Below are 27,857 nucleotides of genomic sequence, written 5' to 3' on the forward strand. Positions count from 1 at the left end.
GCACCCATCTTTCCCCCCAAAGTAGTTGTAGGTCCTGCTTCATCTTCATGACTCACTCTGTCTGTCTGTCTGTCTTGTACCAGCACCAATATTATACCAATTCTCAAACCATTGTATGGGCTGCTCATTCGCTTCCAAGTGCAGTGCCAGCTGATGCAATTGCCACTGAAAACATCAAACACCGTGTGACCCAATACCTGGAGCAGCACTTTCCTCCAGTGCCATCCTGCCCAGGTGTTAATACCTTCAGGCAAGGCCCTTTATGCGGCAGCATCAGTTGGGGATGGACATCTGCCTGCACTGCAGAGAAGGCCTTGTCTAGGCGGCAACCTGACTTGAAAAACCCCCAAGAAAGTTCAGCCTGGAAGCTGGCAGGGGCTTTGCGGGGAGGTGGGGAGCCAGGAGGCACCCTGTGATTTCCAATCTGTGCGTTTCCCCAGGGAAGCGGTAGCCATGCGCTTATCCTGCACTTTACAGGGAAGGGGAAGGACAAGTGAAGACGGACCGTGCTCCTTACTATCATGCGGCCAGCAGACGGCTGGCTGGCTAGCCGGTGGGGCAGCCCATGGAGGGCTGCGTGGTGAGGTGATGCAGCCCGCCAGTCCACTTCTCCCACCTACCCTGCCTTGGAATGAAAGGTGGGCTACGCATTTGTTTACATTAAGAAGCAAGCGAGCAACTTCAGCAGGAGAGCTCCACCTTTTTATGCATATAGTCTTAGATAAAATCTTTGACACCTCCAGTTTTCAAAAAGAAAAAAAAGGTGCTGAGGAAAGATGTCTGCCTAAGGCCTCTGTGAAAAGCCAAAATCTAAGGGCACTGCCTGTCGAGATGGCCAGAACTGCGCTTGATGAGATGTTTGTATACCTGTAATTTTGGCAGCTGCCAATGCAGGCTTCTGGATGGCCCACCAGCCTGCATTACTAGCTATCAGAATTAGAGGCTTACCCTTCTTGCTGTAGGACAAGCAGGAAGCAGCAAGGCAGACATGGAGTCACCTGCCCTCAAAGCCCATGGGCGGCCTTGAGCAAAAGGTCCAGCGCGTCAAGGATGCCCCTACCTGGTCAAAGCCCCGCAGTGGGATGCTCCTCATCATGACCGTAGCATCCAATCCGAGGCCTGTGAGGAAGCCGGCACACTCCAGGGAAACGTCTGGTGAGCTTCTAGTTCAAGGAAAAATCGCTCAAGTTCAAAGTCAGAGAAGAGAAATGAATGAGAACTGCAGCCACCAGTTGGGAGGCAGATATTTTCCAAGTCGATTCCCTGTGCCCCTTGCAAAAGTCCCCTTCTGAACCTGATGCTGGGAGAGGTTGCTCTTCACCGTGATGTTAACTATTGTACAGGGACTGCATCCGGTTTGAATCAGGGGGTGGTGGAACCAGGGCTTGCAAAGATACATAATCAGCCTCTTTTCGTATAAGCAGGAACGCTACTCTCTTCTGCCTGCCCCCAATCACCAGATTCCCATGTTCCCTCTTTGCTGAGCTGTCCTTTTCACAGCAGGTGGGAAATGAAGTTTCCCAGCAGCAACATACCATTCCCGGATGTGACACAAAATATTTTGTGGTGCCTTGGCCTCGGATGTGGAATCAAGACCCCCGAGCTCCGCAAAGGATCTGTTTCTGGGGGAGAAGAAAACTGGGCTATTAGTCAATGCCATGGCCAGAAGCGTTGGACTTTCCTTGGGCAGCTGGGCTGTGGCGACCAGCCTGAGGAGCACCTGAGCTGCAATAGCTACCGCTATGCCCCTGGTGTGAGGTCTGCTTAGGGCAGACCTGTCCAGATGAATGGGACTTGGACTTCAATGGGACTTTAGTATTAGACTGAGCAGACGACAGAATCTGCCAAGGGAGACATGGCTATAAGCAGCCACGGAATCCTTGAATAATATATCTCCTCGCTTGAGCTCCATTGCAGAGTCGCTGTAGAGAAAAACGGGATAAGATGCCCATCTGTGTTTTTGCTCTTCTTCTAGGACTGAAATTTTATGCAGTGCATACATAAAACCTACTGCAACTTATACATCAAGTGGACAAACTAAGCCCAAAATCTATATACATACTACCTGGGAATAAGCCCCATGAAACCCTGTATAGTTTACTTTCAAGTACACCAGTACAGTGAAACTGGCTTTGTTTATTTGTCCCATTAATAGCCTGCCTGTTCTTTTCCAGAGACCATAATTCTCCCCCTCTCCTTTTTTGCCTCACAACAGTCTTGCAAGGTAGGCCTGGCCCAAAGTCACCCAAGCGAGCTTCATGGCTGAGCAGAGAGCAGAACGTGGATCGCCTGAATCCTGGGCTTACTCTCTAATCTTCACACTGGCTTTGGACAAGCGTCCCGGCATAACATGCCTCATGCAATGGTCAGAAGAATGACCTGGCACAGCTCTTGCTGAGTTGCATAACAGTGAGGACTATCCCACCTTTTACAAGGGGTCTTTTACAAGGGGTTTCTGCACTTTTATATTTTATAAAGATATTTTATATATTTTTTGCTGAGGGCATTAAAAAGTTGGTGCGATGCTGGGAAAGTGCTTCATAAAGGAAGGTGACTAAGTAGGAAAGTCATGCAATTTGTTTTTTGAAATTCTTAATAATTATTGAGTTTTTAAAAGTACGGAAACTTTTTGAAGACCCCTCGTAATTTGGGTAAATACTGCATGTTAGTACCCCCACCCCCATTGAAGGAAAAACCTGCGACAGGGAGAGAGCTGGGTTAAAAAACCCGCAGCAGTCACTGAGCGCGCTGCTGTGTCTCTAACTGTATTTTAATCGTGGATTTCAACAAGAGCTGCTAAAAAGTGGCACTTTGGACTACCGAGCCTACACAGAAAAGACAAATATGTCAAGCATGACAATAAATCATTACAGCCTTGACAAAGGATACAGCTGGCTCCAACAACCAACCTGTTCAATGGGAGGGGAAGGGAAAAAGCAAAAGAAAAGAGAAACAGAATCAGGCTGTGTATACTGTCGTAACTAAAACAAATCTTTCTGGAATGCCGTGGCACGATTGCAGGTAAAGGCACCACGCTTGACATATATCAGGTTTCATATGATGATGGGGGCATGGACAGAGAAAAAACAGTTTGTTAAAAAAATAAACAACCCATACATAGAGCTTAACAACTGACAGGCCTAGTTTGAAAAGTTAAAACAACCAGAAATTACATAACGTTCTCTCGCAGCCACATACATCTCCCTGAAGGAGTTTATTTATTTATTAAAAGAAATTTAGAAACACCAAAAATATTTAGGCAGCAATCCTAAACACACTTACCGAGAAGTAAGCTGTACTGCACGAAGTTGGACTGACTTCTGAGATAACATGGAGCGAGGTTTGCACTGCCATTTGAACTGTGGGTTGTTGCCAAAATGCAGGTTATGGTATTGTCTGGACCCAGCTACAATAACAAGCCATGGTTTGTTAACCACAAACAACCCACAGTTCACAATCCAACAACAAACCATGGGTTCTTTTGATGGGTTGAACATGGCTTATTAGTGAAGCTGGGTTCAGACAAGACAGTAACTTACATTTTAACTACAGCCTGCTGTTCAACAGCCCACACTCAGCCCCTTGAGTTTGGGTTCTCTTGTTGACTGATCCCAACTGACTCTAAAGAGATGGAGGGCATCTCAGAGTGCATCTAGTCCAACCCGTGTTCAGTGCAGGATCTGCAATGCAAGATGTTGCTAGAGCAGGGGAGTCCAATATGGCCCACCTAGGGATTTCCAGAAGGTCCCCCCTACCCCTGAATTGCATTTATTTAAGCTGTTATATACCATTCATTCATGGCTCTTAGAATGGTGTCCACTACATTTTAGCTCAAAGCTCTTATTTTGAACTCTAAGAGGAGTTTTTTTTTTTAACTTTTAGAATATGTGGGGAGTTGCACAAAAGCTAGGAAACTACTGAATGATTGTTATTCAGGGGGAATAGGACTGTAGCCTTCTACAGAACTCCAAGGGGCCAAACTGGGACCCTCAGCAAGACAGATCTGACCCTCCTAAAGTTTTATGTCTTTGTTTTTCAAACAAAAAGAGATACTTAACAGAGAGCCACAGAAGTTGTGCATTGCACAGTGCAATGCATTTTTTTAGTACTGGAAGAACATCAAGGGCAATACGGTTTGACAAACGGGGAGAGCATTTCCCAACATCCAACAGCCAGGACAGTTTCTCAGGGCCACTGAAGTTCGAATAGTCTTCAGCTTCGCAGAAAGAGCACCAAAGATCATTGTCATGAGGCTGCCTTCCCCAGTCATTCTTTAGATAAGGGCAGCTTTTGCTGTAAGAACAAAGCTGTTTGCCTTACTGAAGGAGCTTTGCTCCCAGGAAGGCGGCGTGGGAGGCATTGTCTGTATGCAGAGGTACAAAAGTGGAAGAGAGGAACTTTATAAAATCCACGGCAAGAGGCATTGCCTTTCGTTCTCTGCTTGGGAAAAGGAATCAACACATCTCTGGTCTATTCAGGACCAGGAATCAGGACAGCTGGGGGAGCATGAGCTTTCTTTGGCTTATGTTCTGCATCCTTATTTTATCATTGTATTCAATAGATTATCATTATACAACAAACTTTGCATATCACCTTTGACACAAGTGGTTTCATTTCTTCCTAAGTATCCTTGAAGCTAACATAGGCTGCCTAGGAGAGATCTGGCCTCTGGGGTTAAAAGGAGGAGAAGTAGCAAGGAGAGAGGGCCCTGTTTGTTTTGAACAGAAGGAGGGAAAGAACACATTCACGCAAATGCAGACGGTTAGGGTACAATCCTACGCATGTTTAGCCGCAAAAAAGTCTTACAACTCCCAGCATCCCCCAACCAGCTGTAGGAGCTGTAGGGCTTTTTTAGGATTCTATCCTAAAACTAATTCACAGGATCACTTGTGGACTGGAATCCTCCCTTTTAACAGAGGAAAAGCAAGAGGGAGGGAAGGAGACAGAGATGGAAAGAATGTACAAATACTGTATATTAAGATGACAATTTCTCGGCAGGGCAAATGAAGATGTGGGTGGCCCAGATAAAGGAACTCGTTGGTCCTTTCAAAAGGATAATGTGATGTTAGAGCGGATAATACCAATGTCAACACTAATCCCTAGAGGTACTAATAATATAATTCCACCTCCCAAAAAAGAGAAAGAATGAAAGAAAGAAAGAACAAGCTCTCCAAATAAAGCGCCGGGTGTGCCGCCGAGGAGTCATCGGCTCTCCGCTCAGCCGCAAGGGCCCCAGTGACAGGAATGCGCCTGGAGTTATTGTTTGAAGTGACGCTGACGACGCTTGTGCACACAGGCGGGCCTGCAACCGTCCGGCTCGTGTAAACTGCAATTCAGTGCTGACAATGGGGGGCTCAAGAGGCTCAGACCGGGATCGGGCGACACAAAGCCCGGAGGGTCCGGAAGGGAGAAGCCAGACAGAGTGTGACGTCCTGCCCTGTCTCGTGTGCTGGAAAAGTGATGCACGTCTTCACGTCACTGGCCCGAGACCTGGTCCTCGTGCGGAAAGGCCGGCGCACTGTCCTCTCACGTGGTCCGTGTGAGGTGGGCCGACTGGAAAGGTGAAGGACAACCTGGCTGGCCACGAAGATGCTGGGAAGCGGAGCCCGGAGATGCTGAGGCAGGAGTTGGCACCGAAGGACACAGCGAAACGTGCCTGCAAGTGGAAGGCTGCTGCTAGTCGGAGGGGACACTTTCCAAGCTTTTGAGAGCCCTCGGGAGAGATCTTCTCAGGGGCTCCCCTGCCTTCAGGACTCTGCCCAAAGCTCCACCTCCTGCTCTTCCTCCTCCTCATCAGTACTACCTGGGCCAGAGCAAGAAGCAGGTGACCAAAGGGTTTGCATGGGAGGAGGAGCATCTGAAGGTGTCCTAAATAAATCGGTGGGGCCCCTGTCTGGGTGTGGGGCCTCGGGAAGTGCCCAACCCTAAGGCTGGCCTGGCCTTAAGGGCTGGATTTGGACCCACACAATGCTTGTGTGGAGTTATGTTTAGATCAGGAATTCAGCCAAGCCTCACCTTGCTCAGGTAAGGGGAGACAAGACAGAAGCGTACCAAATTATGCCGGGGTGGAGAAACTGGCCAGGAAGACGTATTTCTTCACCTTTCATAAAGCTAGGATGCTGGAGAGAGAGAGGAGGCCTTCTTCACACAGCGCATGCTTCAGCTACGAAATCTGTCACTGGAAAGTTATCATGATGGTCACCAATTTGGATGGCTTGAAAAGGAAACTGGAAAGTTCCCAGGGAAGGCTGTCAGTGGCGCCTAATCCTGTTGGGTCGATGCTACCTTCAATGACTATGCACACTTGTTGCTGGGGAAGATGGGTGAGAGGGTGCTTTGCATGCATGTCCTGCTTGCTGGGTCCTGTGGGCAGCTGTGTGACCAGGATGTTGCTCCTGTTCCCCAGAAAAATTGACCAGAGAATCGTTGTCATGGGGCCCAGCAAAGGCTCATCTACCCTACTGTGGGTTGCCATGTTGTGCAAACCCAACAGGTCTTATCGGAGGGCTAAACAACCCTCCAATAAGCCTCAGTCTGGCTTGCTTATGCAGAAGGGTGGCTGGTATGTGCTGCAACTCCTTGAGAGTAAAGCAACTATTGCCGTGCTGTTGTGTTGTGCCAGCCAGGTCACTGGCCATCTGCAGGGCCACCCAGTGTCGTTCGTTCTAGCCAAACTACCTCACAGGGTTGTTGTGAAGATAGAATGAGCGGGGGGCAGAGCCAGCTGTGAGAACCTTCAGCTTCTCCCAGAGGCCTTCCCAAATGTGTTCCGGGACTCCTGCAGTCCCAGACCACTGGGCAAGCTGGCTGGGGGTGACGGAGTTTCAACAGGCATCCGTCATGGACCCTCTGGGTGAGAACAAACGGAAAGCAAGCACATGGTAATCGCACCGACACAGGGCTTGTGGATTTTGTTAAATCCGCTCCATCTGTGTTGCACAGACTGACCTGTGCCTTTCATTCTGTTCCCCGCTCGTCGGTGGAACAGGATCTTTCCAACCAAAACCGCTTTCTACTCCTGCTCAAATCCCATCCGCACCAGTGTGCGCTTGAGCAGATGCACTAATGCGTCTTCGTTACTGCTCATGTACGCTTGCACTAATGCGAGTTAGCACAAATCCCCAGAAAAACAAAAAACCAGTCTGCAAGGCCATGTGCAGAGTAAACTATACAAGTCATTTGTTTGCCATGCAAAAAGAAGGAAGAAAAATAGCCACTGACAGACACGTACACAGCCCTCCACGAACTTCTGCCATCTCCTCTGAAAGCTCTCTAAGACAGAGTGAGCCTCACCACACCTTGTGCTTGAAATTCTTCTAAGTGAATCATCCTTTAGTTAGAGCTTTCTGTTTGGTCTGCCCTGAACCTTCTTCAGCCAAGGTAGCTTTTATGCAGCGGCTAAAAAAAGGCAGAAAACCCGCACAGTGACAAGTTTATTTTAAAAAGTTTAGTTCCTATGAATGTTAGTCATCTTGAGCACCATTTGTGGACTATTATTATTATTAACAACAACATTCTGGTGTAAAGACCTTTTTATTTTCCTAGGCATCCTAAGAATAGCTTTTAGTACTTTTAGAACTCTGTTCTGAGGTTGATCTTTTTATCTTTGGTTTTGCCTTTCTTCTTACAAGGAACTCTAAGCAGCTTACATCAGTCTCCTGGTCCTGCCCGCTTAACCCCATAACAAGCAACCTGGGCTGAGAATCTGTGCCTGGCCCAAAGTCACCCAGCTGGCCAAGCAGGGCCTAGAGGCTCTCCATGCTGGCTCTTTCTTAACGGTTGTACTGTATGCTTTTAATGTATTGTGCACTATCCACTGATATGTGATCACCGAGCCGTGTAAAAGGGTAGTAAATCAAATCAAGCGTTTTAAAAGTCAAGACCTTAGATCAGATCTGAGGAACGTTTCTACGGAAAGCCATCGGACAGAAACGAGCAATTCAAGAGGCATGCTTGGGCTCTCTCCCCGGCTGCCTGCGACACACACTGATAAAGTGCAGCCACGTTACAGTAGACCCCTCCGGGGCTTATTTTGACTAAAGTTTAGGAATGCAACGTATAAACACAAGACTCCCACATTACACTGTTACAACTTGCATTAACAGCAACTGGACAAAAGCCACATTTTCAGAGGCAATATCTCCCAGGGATAAATCTTGTGTAGAGCTTTTTGTTTCCTTTTTTTAAAAAACACGCGCACACACTTTCCTCGCATAAATCATACTCTTAAAATTCAAGAGGTGACTGATATACTGCAAGCAACTGTGGACTGAGTCCTCCCTCCGCCCTTTTAAGCTGCACCAAAGACCACCCCCTGTTTATCTACGCAGGCAACATTTTCGCTCGTCAGCATTAAAAGGAAACAGGCTGAACGAGGCCTATTTTTCTGAAACATGGGGCAGTGTTTCTATACATCCCTTTCCAACGATACGTGAACCGTCCTCCTGCCGTGTGAATGGCTTTTCACAGCCCTATGAGGAGAGACTGAAAGAAGGGAAGACTGAGGGGGGACATGATATCCCTCTAGAAGTCCCTCCAAGGCTGTCACAAAGAGGAAGGTCAAGATCTCTTCTTGCTGATGCCGGAGTGTAGGGCATGGAATAATCAAGTCAAGTCGTGACAACCCAGATTCAGGCTGGACATCAGGAAGAGCTTCCTCACTGTCAGAGCAATTGGACAGTGGAACCAGCTGCCTGGAGACGTGGTGGCTCTCCCAGACTGGAGGCATTTAGGAAGAAATCTGCCAGCCCTCTGAGTGGGATGGTGTAACCTGGTGTCCTGCAACAGCAGGAGGTTGGACTCGATGGCCTTCATGGCCCCTTCCAGCTCTACTAGTTCTATGAGTCTATGATTCGAGTATGTGCTTGCTGCAGGTTTCCAAGGGTCTTTGGGTGAGACAGCTCAGAGGGCGCCTTGCTTCTATGAGACCCCCTTCTCCCCAGCATGGACACCAGCCTGCTGCTGCCCTCCTCACCGCCAGCATTGCCTGGGCCGGGGGCAGAGGGCAGGAACGATTCCAGAGGGTCCCTGCCAGTGGGCCCTTGACAGGTGGCTGATCATCTCGACCTTTGATGCCAGGCCACTCGGGTTCGTTGGAGATTTGCAAGTCGAGCATTATATTTGCATGCTCAAACCGTCAAGATGAAGGGGAACCCATGCAGGCTTGGGGTGGCGGGAGATGGAGCCAATGTCCTTCGGAGGCTGCAGGCTGCTGACCTGGGCACACGGTGGCTTGGCTCTCCTCCATGGTGGAATGCGAGAGAGGCTCCAGCCAAGACTACCGGCCAGACCCCAGACGGCTTGGTTTCATCATGCACGTCAGGCCATGCCAGGTTCTGGAGGGTCCTCCAGCAACACACCTTCAACAGACTCCCTTCCTGCGTGCTTCTAGCTTGCCACTGCCACTGCCCCTGGCTGCTACTGCGTTGTCTCTTCATGGCTACCAAGCTGAGTACTTGAGCCCATGAGAATCAGCAAGCCAGCGGTTTCTGGGTATCTCCTTTTCTCCTCTCACCACCAGCAGTGTTGCCTGAACCTGAGCGAGAGGCAAGCAAACACGGAAGAAGAGGAAGCACGCCAAGGGGCTCTGTCAGGGAGCCCATGTCAGAAAATGGGCCCTTGGCAAGTGCCCAACCACTCCTACCCTTGGTGCTGGCTGGGACCTTACAATGTTTATACTGAGGAAAGTTCTGAACATGACTTTCACTTGGTCCAATGCAGTTTCTTAGCCGTGCAAAACACGCATTTCCTGGGGAAACGGCTCCAGGCCCCAGATGTGCTCAAAGGCAGCCCAGCTGCCAGTTCCAACCAGCCCAGTAAAGAAAAGGGCTTGTTTTCATTGGAAGTTCTGCCACGTTTGTTTTTAAGTGAACCCTGCCAGATAAAAATATAAAGCCACAAAGAGAAGAGAATTGTATTTCTCTTTCCCATCAAAGAAGTCATTCGTATAAGGCGACTTTCCCTAAGATGGGGTATATGGGAGTTGTAGTATGGAAAATGGGAGTTGTAGTCCAGAGGGCGCTGGACTGGAAAAGGCTAGTGTAGGGTGGTGACTCAGGAACTGTGTACCCGCCTCTATCAGATATTTCGTGGTATTCCAAGCATTTGCTGCCCTCTTGTGGTTTATGCATGAAATTAACAAAAGGAAATGTACCCATAGCACATTCAGCATCTCCAGTATGTCCATTTGCAATCCTTCCAGGAAAATTTACTTATGGGCCAGGTTATACATATACCAGAAACATACACGGAAATCAACACAGTGTCATAGCCCCCAAATCCATGTGCCTTTGTTGCAAGATCACTCAATCCGGAAGTCACATTTTGACATAAATAATAGCATCTGAATAAACCCGCGTGGTGTTTGATTAGAAACAGTGAAGCATCACCAAAGACAGATGCTCCGGTGATGAAATCTAAAATACCTGCCATGCAAACCGGTGCACGTCTATCCTGAAGAAAGGTGCCCTGAGCTCAGGGGGTCTTACTTCCAGGTAAATAGGTATAGGATTGTGGTCTAACAAAAGAAAATATACTGAGAGAAAGAGAATGTACAAAAGACAGAACTGCCACGTGTATATAGTTCAGTTACTGAGATGAATTAAAGTCCTCGGGGAAGGACTTACGTTTTCCCAGGAGATTTTTTTAGCCAAAAGATATCATCACTGGTAATGCCATGTTCCCGGGATCCTGCAACCTAAGGAAAGCAAAATGCAATTGTGGTTAGGGAGTGATTTAGCATCTCAAAAGTCACTGTGTGGGAAGAATTCTGCAAACAGCAAACTCTGTCCGTTCTTAGTTTTCTGCACAATTAACAACAGGCTAGATTGGCATTTATGTATATCAACCAACACCTGCAAATTGAATGCAAAGTGAATGTTCCGGCTGTGAAGGAGCCGGCAACAGGGATCCAAAGGGTGTCTCACAAGGCAAGAGCTCAAGGATGAACCTGAGCATCGCCGGCTGCACCAGCTGAAGTCTTGGCCCAGTCAGGAAACCCCTTGCAGCGGTTGCTGCCTGTAGGAGCCCAGTATATTGGGCTGCCCAGGGGTAATAGGCCAATGGGTAATGGGTTCTAGTGGCTGACTGCATGGGGCAGCAGCACCCAGAACCAAGGGGACCCGGCTGTCTTCCAACCCCACGGTCCTGCTTTTGATGCTGAGCCAACATTTTGTGCAAAGATACTATCATTATTCCATGACATTTCTACCCCCCACCTTCTTCCTCTTGCAAGGAACCCAAGGGGGCTGACATGATTCTCCTTCGAGTTTATCTTCACAACAACCCTGTGAGGTAGGCCAGGCTGAGAGACAGTGACTGGCCTGAAGTGACCCAGTGGCTGAGCAGGGACTAGAACCTGGATCACCCAGGCCAACACTTGAACCTTAACCTTGCCCATTCAGCCCAGCACAGGAGCAGTGCCTGAGCCCTCAAAACCATGCCCCGCAACTCCTCCTTGGACAGGTGTGCCAGTTTCCCTTTCCACTCTCTTCTGCACCTGAACTGTGCTTTGCCACAGGGGGCGGAACCCCTTTCTGCCCAAGGGCTGATTTCCATTTCAGAGAATCCCTTGGACGTTGTCTTCCAGGGGTGGGTGGGGCTAGAGATGAAGACGTGGTTGGGAAGGTGGTGGGACCAAGAGAACGGAGCCGTGGCTGGGGGGAAAGCTGGCGAGCTCCTCTGGGGAACCCCAGGGGGTGGATTTCTCCCCAGGCATGATGCTCTGCATCTGATGATGTGGGTGCCCTTATAAGAACGGTGCGGTGAGTGCCAGGTCACCATGAATGAATGCAACTTACATTTTCAGGATATTTAGGCCTCCCACCGGTGGCAAGGACTATGTTTTCTGCTGTGAGAAAAACCTAGGAATAAACATGCAAAGAGATCGGGAATGAAGGTTGAAAGAAAGGGCTCCCGTCAAACTCGTTTGTGTGGATGCTGCCCTGCGTTAAAAGATGCTTATCTCCGATAGTTATCTTTTTCTGCATTTTCAGAAATGGGGTGATTGTGCAGAAGGCCAGGCAGACTTTGTAGAGGGAAAACCTGGATGCCTGGGAAGAATTCTCTGCTCTGGGATGTCACTCCTAAGAATTCCTGGTAGGCCCTTCTACGTTGCTGCTGCTAAGCAAAGTTCCAAGAGGTCGATTTTGGTTAAAACCAGGCAGCATCTTAGCCAAGGAAATAGCCTCACTCTACTACTGCAGGGGCAAAGGTTTCACAGCTGGGATGGGGAACGTGTAGTGCTCCACAGGTCTGGACTGCAACTCCCAGAATCCCGTGTTATTAGCGCCAGCTGAGTTGTTAGCACCACTGAAACAAACCCTGCAGGACCGCGTGGGATTGCCGTGCGGATTGCAACCCAAAGCTCTCCACCGGCAGGCTCCGCTGAGCACTGGGCCACACAACCTCATGCTTGGCTGACTGCGCAGCCGCACTCGCTCAGGCGCCACTCGAGCTGGATCCTCCTGTTGCGCGAGGCTTGGGACCTGCTCCTACAGCATCGTTTTCGCCAAGGGAGCAGCCCAGCCAAGTCTGGGCCGGCTGGGGCCGCTGCCATTGCTGGCGTGTGGCCCACGCCAGGGGACTGAGGGGGAATTCTCCATCCGTGCACGAGGCCGTATGAGGCCAGACAGACATGCCTGACCCGGGATGTCGCCTGTATTAAAAATAACAACCTGCTGCCCCACCTCTTTGCCTCCTTTTGCTGACCCACGAATCGTGCGTTCGTCCAAGAAACTGCCCTTCAGGTTGAAGTACTTCACTTTCCTGTTAAGAAAAAACAACCAGGACAGTTTGATTGCAGTGCATGTCTGTTTGGAGTTCACTGAGACTTACTCCCAAGGAAGTGCATGCAGGACCCCAGCCTCCCGCAAGTGCTTTGAGTGCCATGGAAATTAATGCGGAGACCATGAAGGGGAAGGGGGCAGAAGCTCAAGAAGCAGCAGTCTTCGAAGAGCTGATGCCAAGGCTTCAGCTACAATGTTTCAGGGACTGAGGTTAACCTACATGGGCCCGTCCAAAATCCCCAGGCAAAGACCAGTTTTGCAATTCCTTGCTTAAAGTAGCAGGTGTATTTGTCTCCCTCTGGTTCCGATTTGCAGGGGGGAAAGTTTCAGGAGAGGAAAGCTGCAGTTTTACTAAGCATGCATGCCACCTGCAGTCTCAACAGGAGAATCATTCCATCTAAGAATGAACATAGGTAAAAGGGTGCCGAATGAAATGGAGCTGTTTCAGCGAAAACAAGATGGAAGTATCCGCAGGGAACACTAGGATCTAAGGTCCAACATCTTTTTAAAACCCCAAAGGGATGGACCCTCTCCCACAACCCCCCTCCCCAGCACAGGGAGAACTCAGTGTGCTCCATCACCTCCCAAACTCAGGATCTTGGATGAGAGTCTGCCGGAAAACAAAATGGAAGTGTTAGTGGAATAAACTGCCTGAGCCCTTTGTCACCTGCAGTATTCTAGAGGAAGGCATGACTTGGAATCTTGGAAATGAGCAGTTCTGCTAAGAGGACAGGATAATGCAACATTTTGTGCCCTGTTAGAACCCCAGTGGAGGGCTTTTATTAGGTTGGAGTTGTTTATGGGAGAAGGAAAAGGGGGAGAGGCATTTACTTGTCCTGCAGCTGCACTCTGTGGCCCCAGTTCAAGGATTTCACATGGTTCTGGACAGCTTTTGCCAGCGTAGACCTGAGTACAAACAAGACCCAAACCACCGTCATGTTATTCTGCAAGCATCGCCTGAAGAATGCATGGAAATCTATCATATTTTAATGGCATTTTGGTTTAGGAAACAAAACATGCCAAAAGACAGCAGTGACTCAACGCAGCTGAAGGGCTGCCAGATGGGTTGACGTATAGCTCTCATTGCCTCTGGCCAGGGATGATGGGGACTATAGTCCAAGACATCTGGAGGGCTGTGGAAGGCTGAGATAATGAGAGAAGAGGCAAACTTCTTGAATGACTGATTTAAACCTCTCCCAACTGCAGAATTTGGACATGTGGAAGGCGGAGTGCAGGAGCCAATTCTTCGGGGCAAAGTTTCCTGCCAAGGACAGCTCAGGCTCAGCAGCACGTCTGCCTCAAAGGTCACAAGGCACCCTCACCCAGCCAGAAGGACGGATCATTCCTGGAGGATCCCGCAAACCATCTTTCCCCCCGCCTCCCAAATGAAATGCATACTGCATGCACCATATGGATAACTCTGTGGGCTATTTTACCAGTCATGCTTTGCAGGGTAGGGCATATGCCAGCCATAATGCCGGGCGTCTCTGAGGGCACTTCCAAGAAGAGCGGCTTGGTGCATCAGCTTCTTAGGGATGCAACCAACATTCACACAAGTCCCGCCAAGCCCCCACTTGGTGCCTGCGGAGGACAGATGGGGACACAGGCATCGGATCGTTAGAGGAAGCGTGCTGTTCTTAAGCACCGGTTGGAACTCCTCAGTCTTTAAAAATACAAAATGCTGGCCCGCCCTTGCGCTGCAGCAGGGGTGTCCAACTCGCAGGCCACATGTGGCCCAGGAGGGCTATGGATATGGCCCAGTGTAAAATCCTAAACTTCAAACATTGAGATCCTTTTGCGATTTTTGGGTGACTTGACTGTGCCGTTCTCGAGGGCGAGCTTCGCCAACAGCAGCATCGTGCTGAAACGTCCCGTAACATAAATGCGCGTTTGCTCGTGCTGTTTGTAAGCGCAGTGGCGGCAGGTCGCACGAAAATCCTGCGCAGACTTTTTTTGGCTCATCAGCGTTCGTTAGCACGTGTTTTTAATGTGCGGCCCAAGACCACTTTGCGTCTTCCGATGCGGCCCAGAGGAGCCAAAAGGTTGGACACCCCTGTTCTGCAGCAACGTGACAGATCACCTATATTTATTTATTTAGAGTTTTTGTATGCCATCCCATCGCTTATAGCCTCGGGACGGCTCACATAAATAAATAAACATGATACAAAATACCATTAAAATCCGGAAACACCCTGGCTGCACAATTAAAACCTATAGATAATAAGCATTGTTAAAATATATTTTAAATAAAAAGGTCTTCGCCTGGCACCGAAAAACAAATAATGACGGCACCAGGCGGACCTCTCTGGAATTGGGGGCTGGCAGTGGAGAAGGGATGCAGCTGGGGAAGGCACACAGCCCCCTGGAAATCCCAGAGTGCAATTTTGCCCCTAAGGCCTGAACATCCCAGGCTAATTTAACCTAAAACGCTATAAGCATAAGACTGCACATTTAGGTTCAAGATGTCAATATCCTCACTCCAGTTTGCTCCTGACCGCTTTTACCCCAGGGCGTTTCAAAACCATGCCTGCACAAAGCCCCACAGGAGTCAAATTCCTGCGGTGTATACATCTGCAAGCTGTAATTCTCACCTCCTTCCTTTTCCAAAGTTTAAAACATTTCCGCTTCCATGAAATATGTGTAGGTAAATTGCCCACGGACATCTATTTAAGCAACCAGGCAGAAGAGGCATATTCTAAATGCAAATATACATACACTACAAATTCAGGAAATGGGTACAATAGTAACCCTCCCATTTCGTCAGCAATGCACTACAGAAGAATCAGCAAGATGCAAAACCTGAATACAGAACTCTCGGGGAGAGCTGGTTTGCCGTTGCAAGACAGAGCTGGATTTTTACATGCCTTTAGGGGTAGGATCCACATAATCCAAGACAGCCACTTTCTTTCCAAATTGGGATGCTTCAAAAATAAGAAGAGATCAGTGATTTATTTAAAGGAAAGACCAATATATCAATGTAACATTGCTAGCATTGGCCCAAGCTTTACCGGCACCTTCATTGAATTCACATGTCACCCCCACTTGTATCTCAATGTAATTACAGCAAGATTACTTAACCAATCAAGATGCAACTTTTGGTTCATGATGTCTTTTTAGTATTTTAGTACTGCGATCACACTTGCTTCCTAGGAGTAAGACCCACTGAACTCCTATGTGAGTAGACAGATGTAGGATTGCTCTGCAAATCCTTTGCAAATTTAGATGGGAAAAACACTTGCAGTCCGAGCTGACTGGGGGATCCAGGGAATTGTAGTCCTTTTTTCCATGCCTAAACTTGCATAGACTAGCACCTTAAATGTCCTAACTCTGCACTCCATTGTTAAGATTCTCTCCTGCTCTTAATTCTGCTGTGGAGGCTGTTTTCTAGTTCCTTTTCAAAATTTCAACTTGTTTGCAAGCTTTTCACTGAAAGGCATCTTTGGGACCCTCTTTGGGCTGAAAGGGGGCTCAGCAATGTAGCAGCAGATTCAAAAACTAGGAAGCTGGGTTGTCAGGAAAGTCTACTCCACTGCAACGAATGAGAGGCACAAACCTTCCTTGGCACAAGCGAGGCCTCCCGATCCTCCGCCAATGACCAAAAGATCATACTCGCTCTTCCCTACGGAAAAAAAAAAGGTTATCATCAGAGGAATGGAACGGGGAGAGATGCAGTGGGGCATCTGAAGAAGCAGGCAGCTGCGTCCTTTATTGCATATCATTCAGAGCGCAAAATGCCTGTTTAAAAGCAGCTCCAGAGAGAAGGATACTTACAGTAGCAAAATCCCAAAGGAAGGAAGAAGGGCTGACTAATTTTACTACTGTTCCCCAACCACATGTCTCCCCAGTGGTTTGCAAAGTGGCTTCACCTTCCCAGAAACATTAAAAATGTTGGTGTACGTGGGTTTTGCATTGGGGAGCATGTGCGCGGGGATGTGGTCTGGATTTACCCTGCTCTGCTGTTTCTCCATTCTGGATTATCTCCAGCACTGTATAACCACCCTTCTTTTTTTTAAGACAAACATTGTTGTAAGCCGCCCCGAGGCTTCGGCGAATGGGGCGGCATAAAAATGTTTTAATAAAAATAAATAAATAAATAAATTGTTCATGTTAAAAAGGAATTTCCTTCAATGAAATAATGGATTTGGGGGGGGGGGAGTGGCTGAATCACTGTTTTACACACTAACCTAATCTTTGCCTTGCTGCAAATATTTTAAATGTGAATATCCACTCAGAGCTAAAAGGATTGAGTTCAGCCTGGGATATTCCAAGGTAATCGGAGCTCAGATTGCAAGCTGGTGCGCTCAGGTCTTACACATATGTACCTAGGATTAAGCTGCCCTGAACATACTGCAGCTTACATCTGAGTAGACATGTGTAGGATGGCAAGCTGAAGTCCCAATGTGCTTTGGATCTGGGTCATTGCTTTTTGCCCTTGGCATGCTAACTTTGCACAGGCAGTGAAAACTGGTTGTGAAATGGAGGAAGCTACAAAACGTATCAGAGACAACAGCTTGCCCAGAAAGACACATGGAGAGAACGAAGTCACAGCAACAACAAGGGACCAGTTGTGCTCCTCAGCTGTGTTGCATCTGCAGAAAATGTTATGTCAGCGCTCACCATCTACCCTGGTGCAAGTGCAAAGCAAGGACATCAAATAACTCAGGCCAAAAACAAGGAAGGTTACTGAGCAGGGCTGTCCTAACGCACGGGCCTGATGGGCCCTTGCCCGTGGGCCCCATACTAATCCGTGTATGTTAACCCTTGGAAAATGGGAAAACTTCCCAAATTAACAGTAGTTGTCGTTGTCGTAGGGGCCCCGGTACACTGCTTTGCCCGGGGCCCATCATGCTGTTAAGAACCAGCCTTGCTGAACCCAAAATGTTCTCATGGGCACTGTGTTCTTTCCTTTGGAGCATGCATCGTTCACATCTTGGACCTTTCCCTGGCAACATGAGGGCCACAGGCTGCATGTAGCCCCCCCCCCCCCCCACACACACACGGAACCCACCCACTACCTCCCCAAATTCACCTCGTCCAAATAAAATAAAATAAAAAAGTTTGCAAACAAAATGGTGTCCAGAGGAACACTGAATAGGCCAAAATTATGCTCCAAATAAGCTATGTTAAGGCCTTTCTGGATTTCTGTGCTGCAGATTCCAATATCTATTAACTGTCCGTCACCGCTCTCTCTTTTGTAGCACCTGCAAGGGTGTGCAGGTCAGGGAAAAGGATCCAGTGAGAAAATTATGTTCCCCAGACCTCCTGAAATTGCCTGTTCCTGCAGTTTAAACGCAGGGCATCCGGTAAACTTGCAGCCTAGCCACTTACGAGTTCTCTCAAACAGCAAGCCCATTCTGAAAGAAGCAGGGCAAGGGATATTGTCCACATCTGTCCATCTCTCCATTTATGTCCTGTATTTTCCAGCACTGAGCCCAACCAACTTCTGACTTCAACGACCTTTCCAGCCTTTTCCCTTCCAGCAGAACAGGCCATACTGATGTGTAGTGGCAGACTCAGATTTCCCAAATCAACTACTAAAAACAGGGATTGTGCAACGAGCGGCAACTTCTTTACTGTGTTATTGCTGGCAGGCTGCACTGGGGAAGGTAGCAAACTGTACAGGGTCACTGTGTCGGAGAAGTTTCCAAACTAGCACAAATAGCGTCAACCCGCCCACATCACCCCTGTGCTATCTTGGCTGGACTACATACCAAGAAATGAATGTCATTAAATCATAGATACGGGGAAGGGCCTTGCAGGCCTTCTGTTCCGGGGTGGGCCCACTGTAGATCTCCAGATGTTTGGGACTTCAACTCCCAGAAGCCCCTGCCGGCATGGTGAATGCCCTGGACTGCTGGGAGCAGCAGTCCAAGACGTCTTGTCCTACCCTGATCTAGTCCAGCCAAAAGTGACGGCATGGCCTTTTCTCTTCCAGATAAACCCAGGAATTAGATCTTTACCTTCTGGCCTTCCTCAGTCTCCACTTCCCTTCTTAGCAGCCAGAAAAACAAGGTAAGGAGGGCTCATTGCAGCCCAGATGTTCCTCACTGATGGGGCCAGGATGCAGCAGCTCAGTGGGGAGGAAAAGTTATTTCAGGCAGGACGAGCAACTTCTGGTCCTGGAGCTCCAAGCATCCCCAGAGTCAAATCTGAGAAGCCCGCTGCAAGTGCTCAGCCCTGTGGTGGAATCAATCTGCCCCTCCCCAGGCAGGCTGCTGAGCGGGGAGCGAGAGAGGCATCGGGAGCAGCCGGAAGCACAGTCCTGGCTCCGGCTGTGGAAGGTCCCTGGCCAGACACTCTCCCTCAGTGGGTCGCCCTTCTCTCCACCATTGTCGCCAGCTGCTCTTGCTCCTCCTCCTCCTCCTCAGGGCTGCCGCTCGCTAGCTTTGCAGGCAGAGAGCAGGGAAGCAAATCAGCAGAGGCATCCCCTCTTCCTCTTCCTCCCAGCAGGTGCCTGGGCTAAGCATGTTGCTGTGAGCCAGCTGGAGAGTCCAGCAGGGGCCTCCTACTGGGATCTGGGCCCCTTGCAGCTGCCCCGGTATGCCTACCCTTGAAACCGGCCCCGGGAATAAGGAAAGGGTGGCCTCACCCACTCCTGGCTGGGGCAGTGCCCACCGCCATCACACCGCCACCCAACCGGGGGGCCCCACCAGCAAAGGTGTCCTCCCCCTGCCTGGCACTCCCCAGTTCTGAGACTGCATTTCCCAGCATTCCTAATCACTGGCACGCTGGCTGAAACTGTTGGCAGCTGAAGTTTGGGAAGGCTGCCCTGGACGAGTCAAAATATGCCAACTTTTGTGGACTTACTTACAAGGCGATGGAAGCAACATCCCTCCCACATTTCGCAAGTCTGCCTACACAAAGTACTCTGTCTATATTGAAATTATTTTGCACCTGACAAGCTACAGAGAGGTAACCGATTTGGAGTGCAATCTTACATATACTTCTGCAGACGTAACTCAATGAAAGTTTGGGGAGTCTTGCAGATATAGAAGGATTGCAGCTTCCAGTCTTCTGTAACACAACCAGAAAAACAAGAGTGCTTGCACTTTTATTGATTTAGTCCAACTTGGCTATGAAGCTCATTGGTGACTTTGGGCCAGTCACAGCCTAGCCTACCTCACAGGTTGTTCTGAGGATAAAAATGGAGAGGAGGAAAACTATACAAGCCACGTTGGGTTCCTCACAGGAGGAATAAAGGCAGGATGTAATACATAAATGAAGAATCATCATCGCATACGTAGAATGCAAAATGAGGTCTGAATAGGGATTATCCACCATTATGGTAGAATACTGGTGACTCTGATTTCCAGTTTAAGGCACGCTCTAATGATTCTTTACATTTGCAGTGTTCCAAGGTTTATTTAGTAGTTCTAAAGTTGTCATTTCATTTCTTCTATTAAGAGATGAGGAACACAGGAATGAAAATACATTGTAACTAGTAATTAATCTTGTTTTTCAGTCAAGGTTTTAAACAAATACAGCTTAAGAGAGGACCTGCAACATCAAACCAAACAAATGTAAACTTGCTTACACAGGGCAAAGTAACAGTTTGGCCTTCCACTGTTTGGAAAGGAACTATGAAAATAAAAGCATGTGGCTGGGATATTTTCTTCCTTTCTTTTTTTGCATTGCTCTCTGAGAACAAGACTGAAGGATGGTGAGCAAATAACAGGGTTAAGGCCGCAAGCCTTTGTACAGTCACCTGGGAATGAGCACCAGGTACACAATGGATTTATGATCATATATTAAGAAATGTAACCATTGCAGCTTTTCTAATTTTAATGACTTTTTATGTTCCACATTGTGTTCAGTTTTTATTATTTTAAATGGTTCACTGTCTTGATAGCTTTTAGCAGATCAGGCAGCGTAATTCTAGCAAAGCAATGATATACAGTAAGAAGAAATACAGGAGAGCCAGTTTCTAAAGGGGTAGCTGTTTGAGTCTATAGCAGAGCCTTACAGCATCTTAGAGACCAATACATATAGGGGCCAATCCTATGCAAGCTGAGACAGAAAGAAGTCCAACCACTTCCAGCATGCACCGGCTGGGAATGGTAGGACTTCCTTTTCCTGGTTTTCTAGGGCACGCAGCGAAGTTTAGGGCTTTTTCCCTCTCTAAACATGCACAGGATTGCTTCTTTTCAAAGCTCTAGTTAACAGGCAGGAATTCAAGCTCCCCCAGCCTGGAAGACTAAAGCAGGGGTGTGCAGGTGTCCTAGTGAGCTTCGTCTGTTTCACGTCTCCAGGGAGGATGGCGATGGGGGGCTTCACCCGTTGAATGCGCGCTGGGGAGGGCCGGGAGCTTTACCCGTTGGATGTCTGCCTGACCCCCTCCTGTAGAAGGGGTGAGCAGCACGGACCCCGCGCAAGCCCCCACCCTCCCGGCCTTCTCTACAGAGAGCAAGCGGAGCCCCCGGTCCCCCCGCGCGCCTCTCGCGGGTGGGGATCTCGTACCTGAAGACAAGGCCCGCACTGTACGGCAAAGCCGAGACTCGCGTGCCAGGCACGGGCGCGCCCGCCACAGCGCCGCCATGCTGTACGGCAGCGGCTCCGCGCGAGGACCCCGAGCGCCCCGCCCCGCAGGAGCTGTCCACGCGAGTGCCTGCCGGAGGCGCACGCCGCTCGGGCGTGCAGAGAATGAGGAAGAGGAGGACGGAGCCGCGCGTGCCTGGCCCTGGTGAGTGAGGAAGGGGCAGTCCCAGGAGAGAGGCCCGACCCTAGGGGTGGGTCCGCGCGGGAGAGGAGGCAGGCGCTCCAGCGCCACTTGGCAGGCATTCAGCCAGTGCCACTTGGCAGGCGTTCAACCGGTGCTGCGGTCCTGGGCAGGAATGTAGACTCTGCCTTCCCCTCTCCGCCCCGCCGCCGCCAGGCTGTTGGCATTTCACTGGAAGCGGCATTGTCAGCATGCGAAAGAGATGCGGGAGAGAATGGCCACCTCTTTTCTTAACGCGGCCCCTGTGCCTTTGGCAGGCAGGGGACTCAACCGGTGCAGCTTCCCTTGGCATATGCATAATAGGGATGGAGGCGAGAACTCTGAATTATCATATGCTGGCTTTTAATTACTTTCAGTGTTTTAAATATGTTTTTCTTTTTTAATGTAACTTTGTGATGTTTGTTTTATTCTGTATTGTCTTTACTGCATTTATTATTGCTGTCACCACCCAGAGAGCTTTGGCTATTGGGGGGTACAAAAATAAGAATACATAGGTAAACACATGCACCAAATCCAAAAACACTAACTCAGTGCAGTTTTATTACCATCTAGTATTATCTATGCCAAAGAAAGCTGCACCTGTTGAAGGCTTGTTTGTCAAAGGTATAGGAGTCCCTCCCAATAGCCTTAATTCCTTTTCCCAGACTGGTTGTTCATCTGTATTTCTCCTGTCCTTTATAATTTATTATATTTTCCTTTTGAGGGGAATATAAAGAACATCAGAATTAGTAGCGAAGGAATGAAGAGGTATTCCTCCATTTTCTGGTCAAAGATCTTGTGCTTTTGACAAGCAGGCATTCAACAGGTGCAGGAGCTCTTGAAGCCGCTAACGGGTTCAGTGGAAATCTTCAAAGAAATGTAGGAAGGGGAAACAGCTATAGATCAAGACTTAGTTACAGTGTTGCTCTGTTTGTAAATACTGTACTCATTGTTGAATGCCTGGGGGAACTTCAGATAAGCATTTTAAGTACAGAACCTGAAGATCTGGCCGGGTAGAAAAGAGAAGCTATCAGTGAACAAACAGGCAAAACTTCTTTGTGCTTAACCTTGGGGAAAATGTTCAGATAAATGAGTTTTGGTGGTACTGACTCCAAAAAGAACTAAGAGAATAAGGGGAACAGTTTGCAGCTGATAAAGTAAAATGTGTTTAACACAAAAAACTTGCACAACTACAAATTCTGTCCACAGAAAGAAAATTATTTGGAAAGTGGTATGCATGTTATATATGATCATAAAGACCACTGTTGTTGTCTTACTGGGGCTGCAGTGTTGTGCCTAGCTAATCTGGGCTCTATTTACTTGAACGAAGGACCTATTTCCTCTGTATTTGTAGGTCCCCATTTTTTTCTAAGCGTACTTAGAATTCTGCGGTGAATTTTGCAAAAGAAATGGGGCTGCAGGAGAGGATTTGTAATAGTTTGTTGCAGAGGTTTCAGTGGTATTGTGGAGCCTGGATAGACAACAGCAACACTATTTATGGTTGGCTTGAAACTCAACATTAAGAAAACTAAGATCATGGCATCCGGTCCTATCACTTCCCGGCAAATAGATGGGGAAGAAATGGAGGTAGTGACAGATTTTATTTTCCTGGGCTCCAAGATCACCGCAGATGGGGACTGCAGCCAAGAAATTAAAAGACGCTTGCTCCTGGGGAGGAAAGCTATGGCAAATCTAGACGGCATACTAAAAAGCAGAGACATCACCCTGCCAACAAAAGTGCGTATAGTCAAGGCTATGGTTTTCCCAGTTGCAATGTATGGCTGTGAAAACTGGACCATAAGGAAGGCTGAGCGCCGAAGAATTGAGGCCTTTGAATTGTGGTGCTGGCGGAGACTCCTGCGAGTCCCTTGGACCGCAAGGCGATCAAACCGGTCAGTCCTAGAGGAGATCAACCCCAACTGCTCTTTAGAAGGCCAGGTCCTGAAGATGAAACTCAAATCTTTTGGCCACCTAATGAGAAGGAAGGACTCCCTGGAGAAGAGCCTAATGGTGGGAACAATTGTTGGGAGAGAAAGAAGGGGACAGCAGAGGATGAGGTGGTTAGATGGAGTCACTGAAGCAGTCGGCGTGAGCTTAAGTGGACTCCTGGGGATGGTGCAAAACAGGAAGGCCTGGAGGAGTGTTGTCAATGGGGTCACAATGGGTCGGACGCGACTTCGCAACTAGCAACAACAACACTTTTTATGCCCAGGGACACCTTAATCTCATCTACTCTCCTCTGAGTGTAGCTTCAACAGTTGTGGGGAGAATGCATTTTCCCAGGATCAATATGTGTTCCTTGTTGTAAAATATTTTGGGGTGCCTTAATGTTGAGCATGCACCTTGATTCATTAGCTTCACAAAAGATCAGCTTCCGGTGCAGGCTGACACTGGTTGAGGACGTGGATCAACACCCAGGTGGCTGATAGCTTGCACTGTCTCTGGGAGACTCACTGTGAGGATACCTGCACTTCAAAATATACTGCTGCCCCGTGGACTGTTAAATTCCTTGCCCTGGTAAGAGGGAAGTGAATTTGACAGACTTCATTGAAACGTGGTGGTTGCTTGCTGCTTTCCCAAATAAGATCAGTTTGGGGGGAGATGCTCCATTTCCAGGTGTGTTGGGGGCCAGTCAGACTCAGGTAATGCTTGTTCGTATATGTTGCTTTTTATCAGGTTGGACTGTTTGTGCCTTCAGCATTGTATATTTTGACTCACAGACTTGATTAAACTAACTGTCCAGTATCTCTTCCCTGGTCTCTTGTACCAGAGAACTTCGGTACTGAACTTAGGAACCTTCCCCTGCAGAACCTGTACTGTATCACTGCTTCGTGCAATTACCAAAGGCAAACTGGCTAATTAAAGGATTTTATTTCTGGTGTGGCAGGTTGGTGAGTTAGGTCAAGCTGCCGTTTAATCTTGCAACAGGGAACCTTCCAGGCTGCAGGAAAGTTTTATTGTGACATAGAGGCCTTGTAGGGTGAAGGGCATGGTACCCCCTGGGGCTGCTTCAGCTGCCTTGTGTAAACATGACCCCAATGGCTTCTTTGTGTTTAGGGGTGCTTCCACAGCAGTTATGGTTTCTGTAACTTCCTACCCTACAGCACCCATCCTTCTGAGTGAGCATGCCAACTGGGGATGATGGAGTTGCAGCCCTAAACCTCTGGAGCCTGCCAGATTGGTGAAGGCAGGCCTATAACATGTATGGCCTTCTCCGCGGTGGCGCCCCGGTTATGGAATGCGCTCCCCAGGGAGGTCCGCCTGGCCCCAGTGTTACATTCTTTTTGGCGCCAGGTGAAAACCTTTGTATTTGCTCCATATTTAAATATTTTAACTAATTTTAATCTAATTATTCTCAGTCACAGCTTATGTTTGTCATGTCATTCTATTTTGCAGTATTTATTGTAATTGATTATTATGGTGTAAGCCATCCTGGCACATTTGAGAAGGAGGGGGTAGAAATATTGGGGGTAGAAATAAATAAATAAAATGGTGGTAAAGGAGAGGGAACAGCTGCAGTGCACCAAAAACCCTTACTGTCTTCGAGTGCCAGCTGCTGGCTTCCAAAAAACTCAGTGATTTTGCTGGGTCGGCAGAAAGACGCTGTTAAGGGGTGGGCCACAAGCAGTTCTGGACGCCACTCGCCTGCCATCACCGTGCACTGTTTGGCACTGACATTTTTTGCATTGTTTTGCACAAAATAAAGCTACGGAGGGCAATCAGTCGAAATTTAACATGCTTGTAAGTTAACACTTACATCTGTTGGTGCTTTGAAGCCAAGCCGCCATGGAATGTCACGAAGGAGTGCAGAAGGAGCCAAAACTCTCTTGTAAAAAAAGCAGGCTTAACCCTTACAGTGTTACTGAGCCAGTGCGGTTCGTTCTGTGCTAGTTGCTAAGGGAAGTGCTCCGAGTGTCCCAGGTCGCCAGAAAGTCTGGCGGCTGTTAAGGGATGGTAGGATTGCTCTGTCCACGAAAAAGCAAGCGATGCACCACCCACCCACCCATTCCCTTACAAGGAGTTGTGGCTTTCCCGGATGTGGAGTGCAGGCATGGCAACGAATCTGGCTCCTTATGAATCAGCCTCCAGCTGGACTTAGGAAACATCCTGTTTTCCAGAATTGTCATTTTTCTAGTCGTTGTCTTTCCATAATTCTGTGATAAGCACACAGTTTTAATAACAGATCCAAGGGCCATGTTGCACAGACTGATTTTTACAAATGGGGTGGAAGCAAAATAATGAGCATGGGCGTGAGCACAGGCCGACTGGACTTAGCCTGTTTTTTTTTGGGATGTTTGCAGCTGGACATTCCAGCCTGTTGTTCCAAATTATTCCAGGATATTATTCTAGGCCTTTGGTCCCCCAGTTACAGCTCCTTCTCCCCCTTTCTCGTTCCTCTCAGCATCATCCTGGGTCTAACCCAGACTGAATCCAGAACACCTTGAAAGCACTTACCTGGTTCAGGAAGGCACGGCGGTAGCATCAGGGCACTGTTGACTGGGCCGTGTGTACTGTTTGCTGCTGGGTTGGCATGTCAGCATCTTGAATTCTCCAGAGGTGCTGTAATTATACCTTCAGCAGGTGCACACCTGCATAAGCAACCCCCCCGGGGCCGAATCCCTTCGACCTGAAACAAGAGTTGGTCTTGAAGGCAAACTCAATGCTTGGCAAGGTCCCGCCAGCCTTGGGTGCCACCCAGGGCTGCCGTGTTAACCCAGAGGGCTGCTCCCATCGGACTTGGGGCTGGCCAAATGCTGCTTGCGGCAGCCTGGACTGGGAGTGGGGACGATCAGACTCACTTTCCTACAACACTTCCAAAGCAAGATGCAGGACTGCAGGGTCAGGGGCCAAACTCTGCCTGCCTGGAGTCCCCATTCGGCTCTCCATTGCCCCCTGTGGTTACACGTCCTTCCGCCGGCCCAGCCGCTTCTCCCCACTGAGGGTCATTTGGGGATTTCCCAGTTTTTGTGCATTGGTCCTCCCGCTTCTAAAAGGACGAAATGCAGCTCCTGAGCCTTATTTATTGGCAATACGTTACAATGTGCTGGGATTTCATGCATCTTTACCCTGTTTTGCCTTCAGCCCTGCCCAGCGTGGGAATGTAGCTTTGGAGAGCGTCGCAGAGAGGCACTGCATCCTGGTTCCACAGGAAGGGAAGGCAGCTCTTTTAGGTGTAAGATGAGGGGCAAGTGTGCCGTGGTGGGCATTCTCTTTAATATATATATATATTAAATATACTATATATATGTGTATATATAATATATATATATTAAGATGATCCACAGGTGTGCCGCTCTGGGAATCCGCAACTGTTTCCCCTCTGTGTGTGTGAGCAGGGAGACTGCCTCTTTTGAGGTGGATACTTGTGGTCTGCAGGGCTGTTTTATAATAAGCATGAGTGTGTTTAATCATACGTATCTTCTGGCAATTAATCCAGTATGCCTTTTAATTGAATCAGGCTGCAGCCCTATACATACATACGCTGGGAGTTGCTTTGAATTTGATGGGCTTCCCTTCTGAGTAGAGAGGCTTGGGGTTGCACTGCTGTAAACTGTTGTTGGTTTGTTTGAATTGGTTAGCACACAGTCCTAAAAATATTTAGCCAGCAGAAGCCCTCGAGCTTCCAGCATTCCCCAGCCAGCAATTTTTTTGCTGTCCAAGCTACCTAGGATTGGACCCTCAATTTAGTAATCTTGCCACAATTAGCCCTGTCCTCAGCCTCTTGCAAATCAGCAACTGCCCTGAGGTCCCTCTGAGCCTTATCACACCAAAAGTGACCTTTGGGACTCCATGCAGCGAGCGATAAGAAAAAGCCACGGCATCTTTACACAAAATATCACCGGAATGCCTGGGGTTGCTCTTTGCTTTTAACCCAGCCAGTGGGGCCAGGGGCTGAAGGTCAAAAGCCAAAACTAGGGCCAGGGTGCATGCACACAGCGCAAGCACGTAACCCGGTTCATCGTTCCTTGCACATCTCTAGCTGCAGGTTTTGCGTCTAAAACCGGGAAGCTTCTAGCGTAAGTACACAAACTGTTGGACAAGCTGTTCCATAGGAGCGCTGGCTGCTTCTTGGGAAGCGGATTTGCATGCCTGAAGCAGCCTGTTGCGGCAGTTCTTATTTAGCAGGAGGCAGAATCAAAGAAGGGAATGGGTTTTAAAAAATAAAATAAAAGGAATGCACCGAAAAAAGGGGAACTGGCACATATTTTGCTTGGTTGTTTGTTTGGTTTATCTAGTGGCTGCCGTTTGGTTTTACTGCTAAGCTTGGTCAGGATAATTAGATTTTCACCAGGAATTCGGGTGTTGCAGCCAAAACCTCAGTGTGAGGTTGATGGTAATTAATAGATATATTCCGGAAGCAACATATTCTCTGTCCC

The 27,857-nt window shown here is 48.5% G+C and overlaps 2 protein-coding genes across 7 annotated transcripts in view; one reads left to right on the plus strand and one right to left on the minus strand.

Moving 5' to 3' along the window:
- The window catches only part of TXNRD2 (thioredoxin reductase 2), a 52,495-nt gene extending 26,470 nt beyond the window's left edge, over positions 1-26,025 (minus strand). For 3 of the 4 annotated variants that reach the window (XM_044440463.1, XM_044440461.1, XM_044440462.1), the window contains exons 1-10: positions 21,243-21,321; positions 16,339-16,404; positions 15,650-15,706; positions 14,222-14,366; positions 13,617-13,691; positions 12,687-12,765; positions 11,799-11,861; positions 10,626-10,696; positions 2,890-2,909; positions 1,061-1,152 (exon numbers count right to left, since the gene is read on the minus strand). In XM_044440463.1, coding sequence (XP_044296398.1) covers positions 1,061-1,152; positions 2,890-2,909; positions 10,626-10,696; positions 11,799-11,861; positions 12,687-12,765; positions 13,617-13,691; positions 14,222-14,366; positions 15,650-15,706; positions 16,339-16,404; positions 21,243-21,321 — 747 coding nt within the window. Of the gene's footprint in view, positions 1-1,060; positions 1,153-2,889; positions 2,910-10,625; positions 10,697-11,798; positions 11,862-12,686; positions 12,766-13,616; positions 13,692-14,221; positions 14,367-15,649; positions 15,707-16,338; positions 16,405-21,242; positions 21,322-25,935 lie in introns of those variants that run through there. The other variant, XM_044440465.1, reaches the window with a different exon arrangement.
- COMT (catechol-O-methyltransferase) overlaps positions 18,638-27,857 on the plus strand; it is a 32,656-nt gene continuing 23,436 nt past the window's right edge. The window contains exon 1 of one of the 3 annotated variants that reach the window (XM_044440466.1): positions 18,638-18,797. The gene's annotated coding sequence lies outside the window, so the exon portion shown is untranslated. Of the gene's footprint in view, positions 18,798-21,402; positions 21,466-27,477; positions 27,498-27,857 lie in introns of those variants that run through there. The other 2 variants (XM_044440468.1, XM_044440469.1) reach the window with 2 other exon arrangements.

The sequence above is a fragment of the Varanus komodoensis genome, unplaced genomic scaffold (assembly GCF_004798865.1).
Source record: "Varanus komodoensis strain SLA01 unplaced genomic scaffold, ASM479886v1 scaffold38, whole genome shotgun sequence".
Lineage (NCBI taxonomy): Eukaryota > Metazoa > Chordata > Lepidosauria > Squamata > Varanidae > Varanus > Varanus komodoensis.